This window comes from Myotis myotis, unplaced genomic scaffold, assembly GCF_014108235.1.
Source record: "Myotis myotis isolate mMyoMyo1 unplaced genomic scaffold, mMyoMyo1.p scaffold_m19_p_2, whole genome shotgun sequence".
Classification (NCBI taxonomy): domain Eukaryota; kingdom Metazoa; phylum Chordata; class Mammalia; order Chiroptera; family Vespertilionidae; genus Myotis; species Myotis myotis.
The window spans coordinates 15935740-15953943 of record NW_023416324.1 but is presented as its reverse complement, the minus strand read 5'-3'; the positions used below and the strand labels follow the sequence as shown (position 1 = coordinate 15953943).

Below are 18204 nucleotides of genomic sequence, written 5' to 3'. Positions count from 1 at the left end.
ACGGGCTCGTCACAGATCTTGGCACACCAGTGGGAGCGTTTCGGGAGCACAGATTTCCAGAACTGGAACTTAGGGTTCCTCAGAGCATCCATGTCACAGACCCATCCTGCCGGGAAATTCGGCCTCCCCTTTCCTGAAGCCCCATTGTACTTCAGCCCTCCCCACCCCCACAAGCTCTGGGTCTAGCATAGAGGAAGCCCTCAGGGAGGGTTTGATGAATGAATGAATGAATGAATGAATGATGAATGAATGAATGAATGAATGAATGAGATTCCCCTCACATCCCCTACCACGTGTGGTCCCTCTCCAGCTCAGACCTCACTCCTCACATCTGGATCATGGCTGTTGCCTCCTTGCTGCCTGGGCCGCCCATGCAATTGGCCTATATTAGCAGCTGTTTCCTAGGCCCAGCCAGGGGCTCCCCAAGGGACTTGAGGGTGGGCATGAAGTCACTTTGCTAAGGGTCTGTCTCTCTGGTGGAGGGCATGGGGCTTGGGCAAAATTACTGGGGCTCTGGGCATATAAGTGCCAGAGAGACCACAAGTCATGTCCTGTCCCTGGGCCTCAGTTTCTCTTTGTTTATTCCTTCATGTAACCAATATTTGTTGAACACCTGCTTTGTACCAGGCCTAAAACCCAGGGCCAATAATAATGACTATGACTGTGTGAGGATCAAAGGCGACATACAAACTGTGCCCGGGGGGACATGTGGAGTGCAGCAGCTGCCGAGAAGTGGTCGCAGTGGTCACTAGCACTGCTGACCGGATCGGGGAGCGATTCCTAGTGAGGGTGACCTTAGGGCTGGAACTTCACGCACAGGCGGGGCTTCACTGTGCAGGCGAAGAGAAGGGCATTCCAGATGGACGGCTCAGAGCGAGCTGAGGTTCAAAGGCGGAGAGTCCCCTGTGAATGCAAAGGCCTGGAGAGACGGCCCCGGAGCCCTGGCGGCCAGGATCAGAAGCTGGACTCCACCCCAGGTGAATGGGGCAGGGATAAGGCCCATTCTCTTTGGGGCCCAGGAAGGAAATGCCCCACCTCCTGTCGGTTCCAACCTGGGTGGAGTGTCCGTGGGGAAAGACAATGGACGGAAGTCTTTCTCCGTGTTCTGCCACCAGCCTGGCCCCCTTATAAACCGGCGTCCTCTCTCGAGGGCACACCAGTGGGAGAGCAAGATGGGCCTCCTGCGGACTCCACTGTCCCTTTTGCTCCTCCTGCTCAGGGAGCCTGCCTGCCTGAGGACTGAGGACCACCCCCGCTGTCCAGGTAGGGTCCTAGGCTTCACTAGCCTCAAGGAGCAGGTGGCAGTTTGACAACCTGGGCTCTGCAAATAGATGCAAAGAGTGCAGAGCTTGGAAAGCTCTTGGAGGCAAGTATCCTGACAGCTGGAATCTGGGAGAGGGAAAGGGGACCGCAGAGAGGCCTGGGAGAGAGAGACATGCCCACTCCCCCATGACCACTCTGTGCCCACCCAACCCCGATCTCCCTGCAGAACCCAGGGAACTGGAAGCCAGCAAAATTGTCCTCCTGCCCAGCTGTCCTGGAGCCCCAGGGAGTCCTGGGGAGAAAGGAGCTCCAGGCCCTCAAGGTGAGCGATGCCAGGGAGCGGCGGGGACCGGGGGGAGCTGGGAGGCTGGAGGCAGTGCAGCAATAACTGCTAAGAGGCCACGACGAAAGGGCCAGGAACCTGCTGTATGCCGGGCTCCAGGCGGGGCGCCCAGCGTCCAAGGTCAACTCTATGAGGTGGGTGGAGAGTTCCCCCCATCTTACTGAGGGGAAAGTGAGGCCCCAAGAGCATAACGCCTTTGTCCACAGTTACCGACAGTGGAGGGCGCAGCTGGGATTGGACTTCTGGCTGCAAATCCCTGTTGCTCCGGCCCTGGGTGTGGAGTGGGACTTACAGCATCTCTGTCTCTGGATTTCAGGGCAGCCTGGACCCCCCGGCAAGATGGGCCCCAAGGGCGAGCCGGGTGAGTGTGTGGGACCGGGGCCTCTTCCTCCTTTGCTCTGTCGCTCAGCTAGAGAGGGAGGGTGCTCTGCAGGGCTGCTGCCCAGCCATCGGCTGTGACTGCCCTCCCGCAGGGGGTGGAAGGCTGAGATGAGTGGGCAAGGTTAGAAGGGCCTGGGCACCCTCCCCTCTGGTGGCTGGCGGGCATCCCCTCGGGGGTACTCAGACCTTAGAGCCAACACCCAGTCTTTCCGTGGGACAGGAGATCCAGCGAACCTGCTCCGATGCCAGGAGGGTGAGGCAGCCTTCCAGGAGCCGGGGACTTGGACCAGGCGGTGCTGGGGTGTTGGTGGACCACCAGGCGTGGGCCAGCCCTAGAGCCCCTGTCGGGGGCCTGAGGGAGCAGGGTGGGCTCCTGAGGTCCCACACTGAGCCTCTTCCGTTGCCCATGGGTGGGAGCGGGGCATAACTGGGGGGGTGGGGGGGGGGGCGGGCCCTCAGTCCATCTCCCCTTCCCCAGGTCCCAGGAGGTGCCAGGAGCTGCTGAGCCGAGGTGCCACCTTGAGCGGCTGGTACCACCTGTGCCTCCCTGAAGGCAGAGCCCTTCTTGTTTTTTGTGACATGGACACCCTGGGAGGTGGTTGGCTGGTGAGTGTCAGAGACTCACAGGCCAGGCCCAGTGGGCAATTCTGCCCCTTGTCCCCTAGGGGGAGTCAGAGCCCACTGGAGACAGGGCATTTCTTAGAGTAATTCATTGACAAAAGTTGACGGTGCTCCCAGGGGATCTGAAGTCAGAGAAGGCTTCAGAGACAAGGTGACATTTGACAGGGCCTTGAAAGCTGTATAGAAGTTCTCAAAACAGATGAGGTGCAGAAGGGCATCCCAGGTAGAAAGACAGGACAGTGCAGGAGGGTTTGAGGACCAGGTGGGTGAGCTGAGAGCAGGTGTGAGTGGTTGGCTGAGGTCTCTGGTGCGGGTCAAAGTGCAGTTCGTGGAGGGCCCTGAATGACTGACTAAGGGTTGTGGGGGTAACTGGAGCCACGGGAGACTTTTAAGCAGGGATTTGCCAGGTCAGGCTTATGCTTTAGAAAGATGGCAGCGTGGAAGGTGCATTGTGCAGTGGGGGACAAGAGTGGAGACAGGGCCCTGACCGGTTTGGCTCAGTGGATAGAGCGTTGGCCTGCGGACTGAAGGGTCCCAGGTTCGATTCCGGTCAAGGGCATGTACTTTGGTTGCAGGGACATCCCCAGTAGGGAGTGGGCAGGAGGCAGCTGATCGATGTTTCTCTCTCATTGATGTTTCTAACTCTCTACCCTTCTCCCTTCCTCTCTGTAAAAAATCAATAAAATGTATTTAAAAAAAAAAAAAAAAAGAGTGGAGACAGGGACACAGGTTAAGAGGATGTCAGAGGCCCGGGCAGGAGAAGACAGTGGGTGGTGGCAACAACGGAAGTAGAGGCACTTGGACTGAAAGATATTGAGGAGGGAAACTCTACAGAGCCTGGGGACTGCTTGGCTTGACGGGGACCATCAGGGTAAGGTCAGGAGTCCAGCGTGGGCCTCTGGGGGTGACCTCTCTGGTATAATATCTTGGTTCTTATCATAGTGAATTCAAGCAAGTTATTTTGAATCGGGCTCCCAGCAGGATTGACCATCTCAGGAAACCAGGAATGATGATTCTATCATTTCAGTCTCCCCCAGGGCTTGCAAGGCTCTGGTGTGAAGTTGAGTGTCACTAACTATGTGACTGGCACTAACAGTTAATAAGAGGATGTAGAGTTCGTCGATATACGCACAGGCAAAGCTCACTTGGACTCACACTTTATCAACAAGCCCCAATCCAAAGAGTCCAGAGTGTTTGCCTGCTTCTCCTCAGCCTCCGTCCAGCCTGGAGTAGTGGCTGGTGTGCCAGCCTGCTCTGCCTCCCTAGGTGTTCCAGAGGCGACAGGATGGCTCCGTGGATTTCTTCCGCTCTTGGTCCTCCTACAAAGCAGGTTTTGGGAATCAGGAGTCCGAATTCTGGCTGGGGAATGAGAATCTGCACCAGCTGACTCTCCAGGGTAAGTTCCCAGCAGGGTCCAGGGAGCCTGAGGGGCATTCCTCTGGCTTCGGGGCCTGAGGATTCTTCCTCCCTGTCCCCACCCTAGGTACCTGGGAGCTGCGAGTGGAGCTGGAGGACTTTGATGGCAACCGCACCTTTGCCCACTACGGGTCCTTCCGCCTCCTTGGAGAGTCGGATCACTACCAGCTGGTGCTGGGCAAGTTCTTAGAGGGCACTGCCGGTGAGCGACCCTCAGGTGGGGCCCTGGGTTAGGGGGAAAGGTGAGGGAGGCTGGATACTTGCCCAGCACTCCCTCTGCCTCCATGATGACCCAGGACAATCCCTTCTCCTCTGTGGGCCTCAGTGTCCTCCTCTGAGAAATGGCAATCAGGAGGCAAGGTGGTACAGGAGGAGAGAATTTGGGCTCTGGAGGCAAACAGACCTGAGTTTGAATCCACCTCTGTCATTTACTAATTGTGTGAGCCTGGGCGAGTCCCTTCCACATCAGAGCCTCGCTAGCTGCGCTGTAAAGTGGACCAGGAGGCAGGAGGGAGGCTGTGGGACTCTAAGGTCTGTTGCGTGTTAGCGATACCTTCTTGGAAGAGGAACCAGGGAAGGCTTTTTTTCAGAGAAGCAGCAACTGTTGAGGAGAGACTTGAAAGAGGGAAGTCTGCCTCAGGGGAGCCCCCTTTCCTGCCAGCCGTCTGAGAAGTCCCTCCCAGCTCTCCCTGACCCAGCTGCTCAGGCTGCTGGTGGGAGCTGGGAAGAGACGAGGAGCTAGAGGGAGGCTGGGGATTCTGTGAGGGGACAAGGCAGCGGGAGGAGCTGGTGGCTTGGAGCCATAGTCCTGAGTTCAAGTCCAGTGCCCCTGCGACTAGTTGAGTAACCTGGGGCAAACACTGGCTCCTTGGCGCTGCTTTCTCTCGGGGCCTGATGACACCCACCTCTCAGTTGCTCTGAGGCTCCTGTGAGGTCATCTCTCCCAGGGCGCCAGGCACGGTGCCGCCTCCAATGTGCCTCCCATTCCTTCTCGGCCAGGGGACTCCCTGAGCTTTCACCATGGGAAGCGCTTTTCCACCTACGACGCTGACCACGACACAACGGAGGGCAACTGCGCCGTGACGGTCCATGGCGCCTGGTGGTACGAAGCCTGCTATCATTCTAATCTCAACGGACCCTACGCGATGTCCCCCACCACTGCCCACAAGTACGGCATTGACTGGGCCTCAGGCCTTGGCGTGGGCCACCCTTACCGCAGGGTTCGGCTCATGCTTCGCTAGGGCGCCCTGGCAACCAGCACTCTTATCTCTCCTGGGCAGCTTCCGGATGCCCGGCTACTTCCCCCCTGGCTAACTGCCTCTGCTCTCCCGTCCACATTTTAAAATAAAATCATTTTAACCCTTTCCTGGCTTCCAGTTACTGGGGAAAACTCAAGAGGGCAGAGTAGGGACATAGGTTTTAGCTCCATTCAGGGGAGACTCCTTTCAGTCAGGACATGGGAGGCTCAGCCGCATAAAGCAGGAAGGCTTTCCTCGCTGGAGGTGTGCAAGCCAAGGCCCGGGGAACACTTAGGGAAGGACTTGGGACTCAAGCGTTCACTGACAGCGCCCTTGGGCCCTGTGGGTCCTGCACATGGGTGGTTTTGTGGTAGAAATTGCACAGCTTCCTCACCCTCCCTCTCTGTCGCCCGTGCCTGTCCTTTCTAGGTTGTCTGTTTTCCGCCCCAGCCCCGGTTGTAAACCAAGGCCTCATCCTTGGCTTCTTCTCAATGGGTTCCACCAGGGGCTGGTTCACACTCAGGGCCACGCCCAGGGCCACAGGGAGTGAAAACGCAGCCACCGAGCTAGCGGTTATCAAGCCGTGGATGTGCCACAGCCACACTCTAGGGCAGTGACGGCGAACCTTCTGAGCTCGGCGTGTCAGCATTTTGAAAAACCCTAACTTAACTCTGGTGCCGTGTCACATATAGAAATTTTTTGATATTTGCAACCATAGTAAACCAAAGACATATTTTTGATATTTATTTTATATATTTAAATGCCATTTAACAAAGAAAAATCAACCAAAAAAATGAGTTCGCGTGTCACCTCTGACACTCGTGTCGTAGGTTCACCATCACTGGGCTAGGACGTGGCAGAGCAGTGAGCAGTGAACCGTCTGCTGTCTGCAGTCTGATAGGGAGCCCTGGGAGTGCATCCTGCTGGGTCACGTGACCGAACGATCTAGGACGTGTTACTCAACCTCTCCAAGTCCCCAGTTCCTGACTGCAGAGTCCACTGAGGTTTAGACCGGGTCGCTGCCGCACCAATTCACACTAAAAGGGTAGGGACTCCTGGGAATTTGGAGATGGGAAGCTGTTGTAGTCCAAGGGCTGGAGTTCTGGGATTCTCCTCCAGGTGGGTAGAGAGATGCAGGTACGAGGCCTCTTCTCAGGTCCCGTGGTCGCAGTAAGTGGAGGTAAAAAAAATCAGCAGATTGGTTTTTGTGGAAAGCAGCCTCCTGGCAAGAGGGGTTCAGGTGCCGAGTCCCACGCTAGGGCTGATGGCCTCCGGACAGGTGGAGTCCTTACCTGGAGCACAGCCTGCAGGCTCTGGAGATCCATTCATTGCACAGATCCATGCCGGGCAGGGCCTGCAATTCACACCTCGTCCCTAGCCCTGGCTGCGCACACCGTCCGAGCTCCTGTGGTGAGCAGTCCCCAGTGGTTGGCATAGACAGTGGCACAGGCTGTTCCGGAAGTGGCGGGACTCAGAAGTTCTGGCTGGAGAGGAGGGAGGGGAGAGGCGAGTCCCGGGCTGCTAGGAGCGGAGCTGCCCCAGGCCGAGGGTGGAGCTTTCCTGGTCGCCGGGAAGGGCTGGGCCCGGCCTACCAGTGAGGGCAGGAGAGCGCGGCGGCGGACGCTTCCCAGCGGAGTCCGAGCGGCGGACGGGGTCCGACGGGATCTCCCACGTGACTCGGAGCCGCGGATCGCCGGATGCCCCAGATTCCCCGGGCCCAATTCCCGATTTCGGATCCTCAGGACCTTCCAAGCCGTAGCCTGGATTTCGCCCTGGACTCCAGGTTCCGAGGAACGGAACCTTCGGCGGGACTTCGGACCTCTAGATCCCGTAGGAGATTCAGGATCTCAGGCTCCCTGGACCCGTCACCCCCGGCTCTGGCCCGGCCCCGGGTGCCCAGGACGCGCCCGCCGCCCGAGCGCCCCCGCATGGCGGGACCGTGCCCGCCGCCCGGGGCCCAGGAGCGCGCGGGCAGCTGCTGGCAGGACCCTCTGGCCGAGGCGCTGAGCCGGGGCCCGCCGATCGCGCCGCCCCCAGGCCGGGGCTGCGCTCGGAGCCGGCCTCTCAGCCTGCTCTACGTGCTGACCCGGGAGCCGCAGCCCGGGCTGGAGCGGGACGGGGCAGCCGAGGCCGAGCCGCTGCCCCTCCGCTGCCTGCGGGAGGCCTGCGCGCAGCTCGTGGGACCGCGGCCCCGGCCGCAGCTGCGCACCCTGCCCTTCGGGACGCTGGCGCTGGGGGACACCGCGGCGCTGGATTCCTTCTACAACGCGGGTGAGCGCGCCGGGCCGGAGGGGGCGTGGCTCGGCGGCTGCGGGGCGGGGCGGGGGGCGAGATGCGGCGAGGTCGGGGGCTGCACCGGGAGCTACAGCTGAGGGCTCGGGGCGGGGACCCGAGAAAAGTGAGGTTCAGGAGGTGTGCAGCGCGGCCAGGCTCGGGCTAGGACTTAGCGGGTCCAGGCCGACTCCGGGGTTCAGGGTCGGGACCTAAGCATGAGGAGTCGGCGCGCGCCTGGGGAGCGGGGCTAGCCTTGGGCCGGGGCGGGGAGCCGGCCGTTTAGGAGTTGGGCTGGAGAGCTCCTCCTCGGGAGGATCCCGCGCGGAGTTGTGAGGGCGGATCCTGGGAGGTGGAGCTTGGACTCGCCGAGGGGTTCTGCGAGCGGGGCTGGAGTTCAGGGGTCCTCGCAGACTGCTTCGGAGGAGCGCGCTAAGGAGCAGAAAGGAGAGCGAGGGACCAACCGACTGGATTCTGGGCAAGGAGCTTAGGTTAAGAGGACCCCTTAACCCCGAGACAACGGGCGGGGCTGGAGGCGGGCCGATCGCTCGTGGGTGGGGCCCGAGGAGGCCTGTCTCTTCCACCAACCCTCACGCCCCGCCTCTGGATACTTATTTGTTTATCCAAGAGCCCTGGCGCCCGCGCTTGCCCTATGTTCGTAAAATCGGAGCCTAAAAAATGAAGGCCCACCGCCCTCGAGGGCACAAAGACACGCACAGGGTTATAGACAGACTTAGAGTCACACAGATGTCAATACACAGGTCCTCACAGACCCTGTCACACACAAAGATCCAGTCACAGCCCCCCCCCCAACACACACACACACACACACACATGCACACACACGGGCGTGCACACACACACACACACACACATACACATACACATACACACATACACATACAGCACAGTGTTATCTACACACAGTGCTGGTACCTTTCAAGAGACTGGATGGCAGACCCAGGGAAGTGGACTGAGTGTTAGCTCAACTCTTGCTTCTCAAATGGCCTAGAACAGGCTCTGGGCTGGTGCCCAGCCTTCTCTCCTCTGTGTAAGAACCAAAAGGACCCTAAAAGCAGGAAACGGAAGCCAGGAGCAAAGTTGGATCCTGCTGGAATCACACAGGAAGGCAGGCTGAGCCAGGATGGAGCCCCAGCCTCCTTCCCCACCAAGCTGGGTTCAGGGCTCAGGGCCTCCACCTTGTGCTTGCAGACGTGGTGGTGCTGGAGGTGAGCAGCTCCCTGGCACAGCCTTCCCTGTTCTACCACCTTGGGGTACGTGAGAGCTTCAGCATGACCAACAACGTGCTTCTCTGCTCCCAGGAAGACATCCCTGACCTGCAGGCCCTGCGGGTAGGTGCCAGGTGGCTGGTGGGGGCAGGCACAGGGCGGGGGTAGGGCCTACCCAGAACATCAGTGTTTGTCTGTTCCCTGCAGGAGGACATTTTTCAGAAGAACTCAGTGAGCAGAATCCACCCCTCACTCCAATGTGCCCTCTGACTTCCATTATAACCTCTGACCCCTCACTACCTTTCCTGGCTTCCTCCGTCACCTAATCGCCCTAATACCCCTCAATATCTGTGTGGCTCTGCTCCCGATTGCCTTCCTTCCTGCAGTGTGTCCCTTTCCTGCTATTCCAATTTCCACTGGTGCTGACCTCTGACCCCCTCACTGCCCCTCCTTAACCTGGTGCTGACCTCTGATCTCTACTGACTCCTGCCTCCCTCCCACCAGGATTGTGTTGGCAGCTACACACTGATCCCCTATGTGGTGACAGCCACTGGTCGAGTGCTGTGTGGTGACGTAGGCCTCCTGAGGGGCCTGGCTGATGGGCTAGTCCAGCCCGGGGTGGGCACTGAGGCCCTGCTCACACCCCTGGTGGGCCGGTTTGCCCGCCTGCTGGAGGCCATGCCCACGGACTCTTGGTAAGGGGGACCCAGAGAAGGTGCACCAGGAAGAGGCTGGAGAGGGTACAGTGAGCTGGACAGGCCCCACCATCCCCTCTCCCTCCCTCCCTCTCCTGCTCCGGGCATCAGTGGCTATTTCCGGGAGACCATTCGGCAGGACATCCGGCAGGCCCGGGAGCGGTTCAGCGGGCAGCAGCTGCGGGAGGAGCTGGCTCGCCTGCAGCGGAGACTGGACAGCGTGGAGCTGCTGAGCCCTGACATCATCATGAACCTGCTGCTTTCCTACCGAGACGTGCAGGTGTGCTGAGAGGCAGTCGGGCACAGCATTCGGTGTCAGACAAACCCGAGCTCAATGACCTGATGTCTCTGAGCCTCAGTTTGTAATGCGGATGATCGCATCACTGTCTCCAGTGGCGGTTGTGAGGTTGGGGCACGCAGTGGGTTCTCCGTGTAAGGGGTGGTGTCTGCACTACCTGCCAGGCCTGAGGGAGAGGATGGTGGGTGGGAAGGTGGGGTGTCAGGGGTGGGAGGGGACCCCCAGCTCAAGGTTTTCCTCAGAGGCTGGTGCCGATGGGACCCACCAGAGGCCATTTAGTCAGCGTGTGCTGTTCCCTCCTGCAGGACTACTCAGCCATCATCGAGCTGGTGGAGACGCTGCAGGCCTTGCCCACCTGTGACGTGGCTGAGCAGCACAACGTCTGCTTCCACTATACATTTGCCCTCAACCGGTGAGTGGCAGAGCGGCGCTCGGTCATAGCCACGTGGGAACATGGGTCCCTGCTCTATGAGGTCACTGCTGTCTGAGATCAGTGCTGTTCAAGGAATTTGCTGACTAGGGTCACGCTGATGTCAGAGGGTCCTGTTGTTGTTCTACTACTGCTGCCCAAGGTGAGGTGAGGTGGTGCCCTTGGGGAGGTCACAGCTGTCCAAGGTCACCTCTCTTCAGAGTCATTGCAGCTAGAAATCACTTCCATTTGGGATCACTTCCTCTAGAAAGGTCAGTGCTGACCACAAGTCACTGCCATTCTGTGTTCATTACTGTCAGCTCCCTGGAAGGGTCCCTGCTGTTCAGCATCTGGGGGTCCCCAGACCGAGTGGGACAGGGCCATCCGGCAGGTCCCCAGCCCATCTTCCCCTCCCCTAGGAGGAACAGGCCTGGGGACCGGGAGAAGGCATTAGCTGTGCTGCTGCCACTGGTACAGAGGGAGGGCCCTGTGGCCCCCGACCTGTACTGCATGTGTGGCCGTGTCTACAAGGACATGTTCTTCAGCTCTGGCTTTCAGGATGCTGGGCACCGAGAGCAGGCCTATCACTGGTAAGGGGGCACCAGCAAGTGGACAGGGGGCTGCGGGTGGGGCCGTGGGCATCAGTCCAACCTTGCATCCCTCTGCCCAACCCCCAGGTATCGGAAGGCTTTTGATGTGGAGCCCAGCCTTCACTCAGGCATCAATGCTGCCGTGCTCCTCATCGCTGCTGGGCAGCGCTTTGAGGACTCCGACGAGCTCCGGCTCATTGGTGAGCCCCAGTTCTGCACCCCTGTCCTCCCAACAGGCGCCCAGGGCAGGGAGAGAGAACACTGGGCGGGAGCTAGGACTGAGGTCATCCCCTTCTGGATCTAGTCTGCCTGAATCTACACCTGGGTCCTCCTACCTGTCCTGGGCCCTTGTGAGCCCTTAAGCCCATGACTCTTTGTTCCTAAGCTCACATCTTCCACGTGCACTTGTTCCCACACCCTCACCTGTGTCTGAGCTCCTCCTCCCACCTGAGATCGCGCCACACCTACATTTTCACCCACATCTGTGCTCCTGCCCACACGAAGGTTGTGGCCCACACTTGGGCTCTGCCCACAACTGCAACCACACTCACTAGAGCCCATGCCCCTCACTCCCAGGTATGAAGCTGGGCTGCCTGCTGGCCCGAAAAGGCTGTGTGGAGAAGATGCAATATTACTGGGATGTAGGCTTCTACTTGGGAGCTCAGATCCTTGCTAATGACCCTATCCAGGTGTCACTGGCTGCAGAGCAGCTATACAAACTCAATGCCCCCATATGGTAAGTGGCCTCCTCTTCCGTCTTGTGCTCTCAGCTCCTGCATCTATGTCCACTGGCCTGAGCCCTGAGCCAAGGACCTGGTCCCTTCCAAACCAGTGCCCATGACACCTAATGCCCCCATTCAGCCCACGCTCCCGGGCAGTGCTAGCTGGTGCCTGGCTGAGTTGAAGACAACACTGTGCCCGCAGGTACCTGGTGTCCATGATGGAAACCTTCCTGCTGTACCAGCACTTCAGACCCACCCCGGAGCCCCTGGGAGGGCCCCCACGCCGTGCCCACTTCTGGCTCCACTTCTTACTACAGTCCTGCCAGCTGCTCAAAGCAGACAGTCCCCAAGGGGACCAGTGCTTGGTGAGGCCTGTGGGGTTAGGGGATCTGCGGGAGGGGTCGGACCCTTCTGACCTACCCCCCCCCACACACACACACACCCTTGTCCCCTGCAGGTTCTTGTCCTGGAGATGAACCAAGTGCTGCTGCCTGCGAAGCTGGAGGTTCAGGGCGTGAACCCCGTGAGCGCAGTGACCCTGAGCCTACTGGAGCCTGAGACCCAGGTGAAGCCACCACTGAGGCCCCCTACTCACCACGAAGCGTAGCTTCTCCTGAGCCTCTCTTCCATGCCCAGGCCCCTCTTACTCCCGGGCGCCCTCCTCTGACTCCCTTTCTTCTCACAGGACCTTCCCTCCAGCTGGACCTTCTCCGTCCCCTCCATCGGCGGTGTCAGGTGAGGGCAAGGCCTGGGGCAGTCGGGTGGGGCGCGCTGCTAGCTGGCCTGGCGCTCACCTGTGTCCTTCATCCCTTCCCAGCGCCTCCAAGCGGGACGAGCGCTGCTGCTTCCTCTACGCACTTCCCCCGGCTCAGGACGTCCAGCTGTGCTTCCCCAGCGCAGGGCACTGCCAGTGGTGCGCAGCCTCTCGGGTCGGGTCGGGGCGCTCTGAGGGCTGGGATGTCCGGGGGAGTGAGGGAAAGGAAAGGATGTGTCCCCTAGGTGCTCTCCGCGCAGGAGGGGACACTTTGCGCCCAAGGTACCCCTCCGGCCAGCCTGACCTCCCGCCCTCAGGTTCTGCGGCCTGATCCAGTCCTTGGTGACGAATCCGGATCCCAGGGCGCCCGTGGAGGAGGCAGAGGGTGTGTGGGAGGTGCTGGAGGTGAGGAAGGGGGCCTGGGAGCTCGGGGAGGGGAAAGGGCTGAGAGCCCTGCTGAATCCCCATCTCACCCGCCCCGCAGTTCGATTACGAGTACACGGAGACCGGGGAGCGGCTGGTGCTGGGCAAGGGCACGTACGGGGTCGTGTACGCGGGCCGCGACCGGCACACGCGGGTACGCATCGCCATCAAGGAGATCCCAGAGCGGGACAGCAGGTGTGCGCTGGGCTTGCGAGCCAGGGTGGGACCAGGAACTGAGAGGGTCATGGGGGCGGGGCAGTAAGGGGGGCGCTGATGCCCTATTGGTCGGGCCCAAGTGGGCGGGCTCTTGGACGAAAGAGTTCGAGCCCAATGGGGCTGCAGTCAGAAAGGCAGGGACCTGGAAGGTCGGGATCTGGTCTGGAGGGACCTGCGGACTGAGTGATTCCGTGGGAAAGTCGGGGAGGGGATTGTGGGCGGGGCATTTCCCGGGGGCGTGGCCTGGCTGGTGCTGGAGTTGGCTGGGCATCTCTGTCCAAATCTGGCCTGTTCCTCTCTCCCTACCTGCTCCCAGGTTCTCTCAGCCCCTACATGAAGAGATCGCTCTGCACAAACGCCTGCGCCACAAGAACATCGTGCGCTACCTGGGCTCAGCCAGCCAGGGCGGCTACCTCAAGATCTTCATGGAGGAAGTGCCTGGAGGTACCTGTCCTCCCGCGATGGGAATGGAAGTGGGGGTGTGGGGCGTGGGGATGGAGCCAGACAGGGGTGGAGAGCCCTTAGGGGACATGAACCAGAGCGTGTGTGTGGGTGGTGTAGCCCACAATTAAGCTGATGCTATGCAGTTGGGTGATGGAGTCTGGGCCACAGTATGGGTGTGTCTGGGCAGAGAGCTGTGGGCTGGAGAGAGAGGGTGGCAATGATGACCTTGAACTGCACCTGCCCAGGCAGCCTGTCCTCCTTGCTGCGGTCAGTGTGGGGACCCCTGCAGGACAACGAGAGCACCATCAGTTTCTACACCCGCCAGATCCTGCAGGGACTCAGCTACCTGCATGACAACCGCATTGTGCATCGTGACATCAAGGTAAGCCCTGTAGCTGGCCCACCTTGGCTTTCTGGTGGGCGGGAGGGAGGAGGGGGAGAGATATGGCCCCAGACAGAGGCTGGCAGTTTAGACTTAGCTGGCAGATCCTTTGCAAAGGGTGGGAAATTCATCAAGAAGGTGCCCTAGAGAAGGAGACCAGATCTGAAGCCAAACCAGGTGTCAGCTCCCAGAGGGGCATAGTGGGATGGGAGGGGGAGGAGGCTGATAGAGGCAGGGTCAGATTGTGATTCCCAGGAGATGGGCTCCTGGGGTAGGGTCCACTTCTGTGTCAGTACCCCAGCTTAATGTCCACTGAGCAAAGTGTCCACTCTCCTCAGGGGGACAATGTGTTGATCAACACTTTCAGTGGGCTTCTCAAGATTTCCGACTTTGGCACCTCCAAGCGGCTGGCGGGCATCACCCCTTGCACTGAGACCTTCACAGGTAACAGGTGTGGGGTGGTGAGTGGGGATGCTGACCTGGGGCAGGATGCTTGGGGCCTTCCCGAGAAGGTGCTTCTCCTGGGCATGGAGTAGAGTTAATGGGGGATAGCACCCAGGGCAGGCGATTGAGCCAGGGCTGAGGTGATGGAATCTAGAACTGGAGCTTGGATAGCTGAGGACATTGAGTTTAGTGCCTGAAATGGAACCCAGAAGTGTTGCTGCGGACCAAAGTTGGCGGTAAATTCAGAGTGGCTGATGGAATCCAGGTTATAGGATGGAACCCACTGCAAGTGATGGAATCCATGGATGGGATGGACCCTAAGATGAGTGAGGAAACTCAGGTAGATGTTTGACGACCAGGATAGGTGATGGGAACTGTCTTGGATGACAGAGCTCAGGGTGGGTACAGGCGGCCAAAGGAGGAGCGAGCCCCTGCCGCTCCATAGCGATAAAGCCTAGGTGAGCATTATCACCACTGCTCCTGGCCTAGGGACCCTACAGTACATGGCCCCAGAAATCATTGACCAGGGCCCACGCGGGTATGGGAAAGCGGCTGACATCTGGTCGCTGGGCTGCACTGTCATCGAGATGGCCACAGGTCGCCCACCCTTCCACGAGCTCGGGAGCCCACAGGCTGCCATGTTTCAGGTGAGTCCCCTCAGGCCCTGGCTCAGCAGGTGGGGTGGGGACAGACGGTGCCTTGCACGCCTCTAAACTTAATTCTTGTTTTCCCTCCCGGCCCCCTCCCAGGTGGGCATGTACAAGGTACATCCGCCAATGCCCAGTTCTCTGTCAGCGGAGGCCCAAGCCTTCCTCCTGCGAACGTTTGAGCCAGACCCCTGCCTCCGTGCCAGTGCTCAAGCACTGCTGGGGGACCCCTTCCTGCAGCCTGGGAAGAGGAGCAGAAGCCCGGGCTCACCTCAGCATGCTCCCCGGCCCCCAGGTACTGCGTGGGTGAAGAGGGGTGCACACTGGAGTGAGGGCAGAGAGCTGTGGAGCTGAGGGCTGATGCGGGGCCCAGGCTGACAGCCCTGTCCCTCCCTCAGATGCCCCTTCAGCCAGCCCTCTTCCTTCAGCGGACTCCACCACCCAGTCCCAGACATTCCCACGCCCTCAGGCACCCTCTCAACACCCGCCTAGTCCCCCGAAACGCTGCCTCAGCTACGGGGACACCAGCCAGCTCCGGTGAGAGCCCAGGGTCCTGGGGCGGGTTCACTTTATCTGGTTTTGTCCTTGTACTCCCTCCAGAATAAGCCCTCTCCACGGACCTGGCACCTGGACCACTTGCAAGGATGGCGCTTGGTGCCTACCTCCCAATAGCTCTTACTTGTGTTTCGTTAGGGTGCCTCCTCCGTGCCAGGTCTCTCTTTCATCCCTGTGAGAGAGGCCTGAAAGTCAAAGCCAGAGCCGGGATCCAAACCCTGGGGCGGAGGTAGCTGGTCGGTATTGCCGCCCGCCCTCCATTGGCCGCTCCCCATTGCACCCAGGGTGCCCGAGGAGCCCGGAGCCGAAGATCCCGCGTCCCTGGAGGAGAGTTCGGGGCTGAGCCTGCTGCATCAAGAGAGCAAGCGCCGGGCCATGCTGGCCGAGGTGCTGAAGCAGGAGCTGCCCACGCTGGCGGAGAATCTGTGGCTGGAGCAGGACCAGGTGGGCGGCCCGCCCCCACGCCCCCTGGTGGCAGAGCACCGGCAGGACTCCGGCTAATGGCCTTCCCCAACCCCAGCCCCTTACCAGCATCTCTCTTGGCTCAAATGGAAACACCTTCCTTCTCAGGACCCCCGTCTGGGCAGGGATCTTGTGGAACAGCTACTGCACTGCCTCGGGGCGCACATCCACACGCCCAACCGCCGGCAGCTGGCCCAGGAGCTGTGGGCACTGCAAGGGCAGCTGCGGGCCCAGGGCCTTGAGCCTGCACTTCTGCACAGACCACTCTTTGCCTTCCCCGATGCGGTGAGTGAGTTTTCTCACAGTTAGGGCTGCCCAAGAACAGCTCATGAACTCCCTGTGCAAGGTCTTGATGTTGAAAGATTCCATGTCGTCTTCTCTGTGACGATAGAGCCATCAGGGAAGGGACATCTGCACAGTCCTAGCTTCCCAGCCCCTCCCTTGACTCCAAGCCGGTCCACCCCACTTGCTTCAGGCAGACTTTCTAGGCCTTTCCACCTCCAGCCCCACCTCTCCGAGGCTCAGCAGTCTCAGCGGCGCCACCCTCCCTCCCAGGTGAAGCAGATTCTCCGCAGGCGCCAGATCCGCCCGCACTGGATGTTTGTGCTGGACTCGCTGCTCAGCCGCGCGGTCCGGGGAGCCCTGGCGGTGCTGAGCCCAGGTAGGCCAGGAGCGGAGGTGGCCTGCCTGTGGGCGAGGGCGTGGCCCTTGGAGGCGTGGGGAACACCAATGGAGCTGGCAGGGGGTGTGATCACCAGGCCTGACCCAGGCCAGGAAGGAGTGGGTGGGGCAGTGACCAAACAGACATCTCCCGGACTGACACCCCCCCGGCCAGTGCACAGAGCTCCCCACGCCCTCTGCCCGTGTCCGAGGGTCCCAAATGCCCGGCCTGAGCTCACCTCACTCTGACCGGCAGGAGTGGAGAAGGGTGCAGCCCCACAGAGGTCAGAGGAGCCCAGTAAAGAGGTGCCCCAGCCCAAGCAGCAGGACACCCCAGTCCAGCCAAGCCTGCTCCCAGGGGAACCCGAGCAGAGCCCCCCACCTCTGATGGTGCAGCTGGGCCTCTTGCGAGCAGAGACTGATCGGTAAGCCCCCTGGGACCCATCCCTAGCCTCTGTGTGAGCGTCACCTCCACTCTCCCCTCCCTTCTACTGGCCTTCTGCCATCCAACAGGCTCCGAGATGTCCTGGCTGAGAAGGAGTGGGAGTGCCGGGCTCTGATGCAACAGGCTCTACAGCGGGTGGACGAGGAGGCCAGGACCTGCTCCCTGGCCTCAGGGCCCCCAGGTGAGCGGAGGACACTGATGGTGGTGGGAGGCAGCTTCTGGCAGGAGGCACCCCTGGGTTCACCTGATTTCTCCTTGACAGCTGCTCCAACAGTGGACCAGGGCCTGGTGCAGTGGCTACAGGAACTGGACGTGGATTCAGGCACCATCCAGAGAGTGAGGGAGAGGGTGCTGGCTACCCATGACCTCTACCAACCCAAACTCCACCTCTGCCCCTCTTTCAGCTCATGTTTCCCCGCTGATACAGAGAATCTCAACATTAGAGGCACAGTTAGGATTCCCCTCCCATTGTAAAGATGAAAAAACCGAGGCCCAGACGGGGGGGGGGGGGGGGGGGATCTGCCCTAGCATGCTGGTAGTAAAACAGAACTAGGCTCTGATTCTCTGGACACATCTTTCTCTAATTTTAATCTCTCCCTGTTCTGTGTGGGCATCTTTGTCCACAACCAGCTGCTGAACCACAGCTTCACCCTCCATGCCCTACTGACCTGCGCCACTAAAGATGACCTCACCTACACCCGAATCAGGTATGTCCTGTGCCCTCCAGGATGACCCATGCGTATGGGATCATGCTGTTCAGATCCCGACCCCCAGCTACAGGCTTGCCTGGCTTCCTCCCTGGAAACCACAGGGACACCAGGCTCCCTTGGGGACAGAGGGGGCATTAGGCAGACAGTGGGTACCAGAGAGCCCAGGGTCTCTGGCTGAGCCACAGTGAATTTGCTACCCCCAGGGGAGGGATGGCATGCCGCATCTGGAGAGCCATCCTGGCACAGCGAGCAGGATCCACGGCTGTTACCCCTGGCCCCCAGGAGGCAGAATGAGGGCACCAGAGGCAAGAGGCCAGACCCAAGGACGGGTGAATGGAGAAGACGCCAGCAAGTTCTGACACACTCACCCCAGGGCCCGGGGGCAACTGGAAGGGACCAGGTGGCGGTAGGGGCAGTCCAGCCACAGAGATGCCCAAGTTCACTGAGTACCACCGGACAAAGACTATTAAACAGAACACTTTTGTACCTTTGGGCTTTGGCAACGTCTGAGGTATGCGGGGGTCTTGGGGCCAGCTCTCTCAGGTCTTTATGTCTGACTCTAAAGTGCCTTCACCTGGCCCCCTGC

At 60.1% G+C, this 18204-nt stretch overlaps 2 protein-coding genes across 13 annotated transcripts; both read left to right on the top strand.

Annotated features, from left to right (window-relative positions):
• The first annotated feature begins 1065 nt into the window (after nt 1–1065).
• On the top strand, nt 1066–5388 carry FCN3 (ficolin 3). Its single transcript, XM_036351914.1, is given in 9 exon segments — nt 1066–1113; nt 1116–1263; nt 1490–1585; nt 1923–1967; nt 2208–2240; nt 2466–2593; nt 3875–4004; nt 4092–4226; nt 5024–5388. Coding segments are annotated over 9 exon segments (990 nt in total). The 5' UTR covers nt 1066–1080; the 3' UTR covers nt 5266–5388.
• A 704-nt stretch (nt 5389–6092) lies between these two features.
• On the top strand, nt 6093–18109 carry MAP3K6 (mitogen-activated protein kinase kinase kinase 6). 12 transcript variants are annotated; one of them, XM_036349458.1, is made up of 29 exons: nt 6093–7533; nt 8746–8885; nt 8970–8993; nt 9267–9457; nt 9569–9737; nt 10061–10167; nt 10584–10754; nt 10842–10954; nt 11331–11490; nt 11679–11841; nt 11934–12041; nt 12162–12211; nt 12294–12389; nt 12548–12615; nt 12715–12807; nt 13186–13313; nt 13559–13695; nt 14063–14139; nt 14629–14786; nt 14889–15081; nt 15185–15323; nt 15626–15785; nt 15912–16088; nt 16308–16464; nt 16720–16888; nt 16977–17089; nt 17171–17358; nt 17539–17615; nt 17822–18109. In XM_036349458.1, the coding sequence occupies exons 1-29, from the start codon at nt 6960–6962 to the stop codon at nt 17910–17912; spliced, it is 4191 nt and encodes a 1396-aa protein (XP_036205351.1). In that variant the 5' UTR covers nt 6093–6959; the 3' UTR covers nt 17913–18109. The 12 variants fall into 12 exon arrangements, 9 of the variants coding, with proteins under 9 accessions (XP_036205351.1, XP_036205353.1, XP_036205349.1 ...); XR_004974038.1 differs by having other exon boundaries at nt 6096–7533; nt 12548–12635; nt 12715–12848; ... (1 more) ...; nt 17171–17378; nt 17822–17894; XM_036349460.1 differs by having other exon boundaries at nt 6096–7533; nt 12548–12635; nt 12715–12848; nt 14034–14139; nt 17171–17353.
• Nucleotides 18110–18204: the final 95 nt, after the last annotated feature.

What these genes read in the sequence shown, in the direction of transcription:
- MAP3K6 (XM_036349456.1), top strand. Translation starts at nt 6,960, where the DNA reads ATGCCCCAGATTCCCCGGGCCCAATTCCCGATTTCGGATCCTCAGGAC. An exon ending in CCCAAGGGGACCAGTGCTTG is followed by an intron (nt 11,842 to 11,933) that starts GTGAGGCCTGTG and finishes TGTCCCCTGCAG; the next exon opens with GTTCTTGTCCTGGAGATGAA. An exon ending in TACTGGAGCCTGAGACCCAG is followed by an intron (nt 12,042 to 12,161) that starts GTGAAGCCACCA and finishes TTCTTCTCACAG; the next exon opens with GACCTTCCCTCCAGCTGGAC.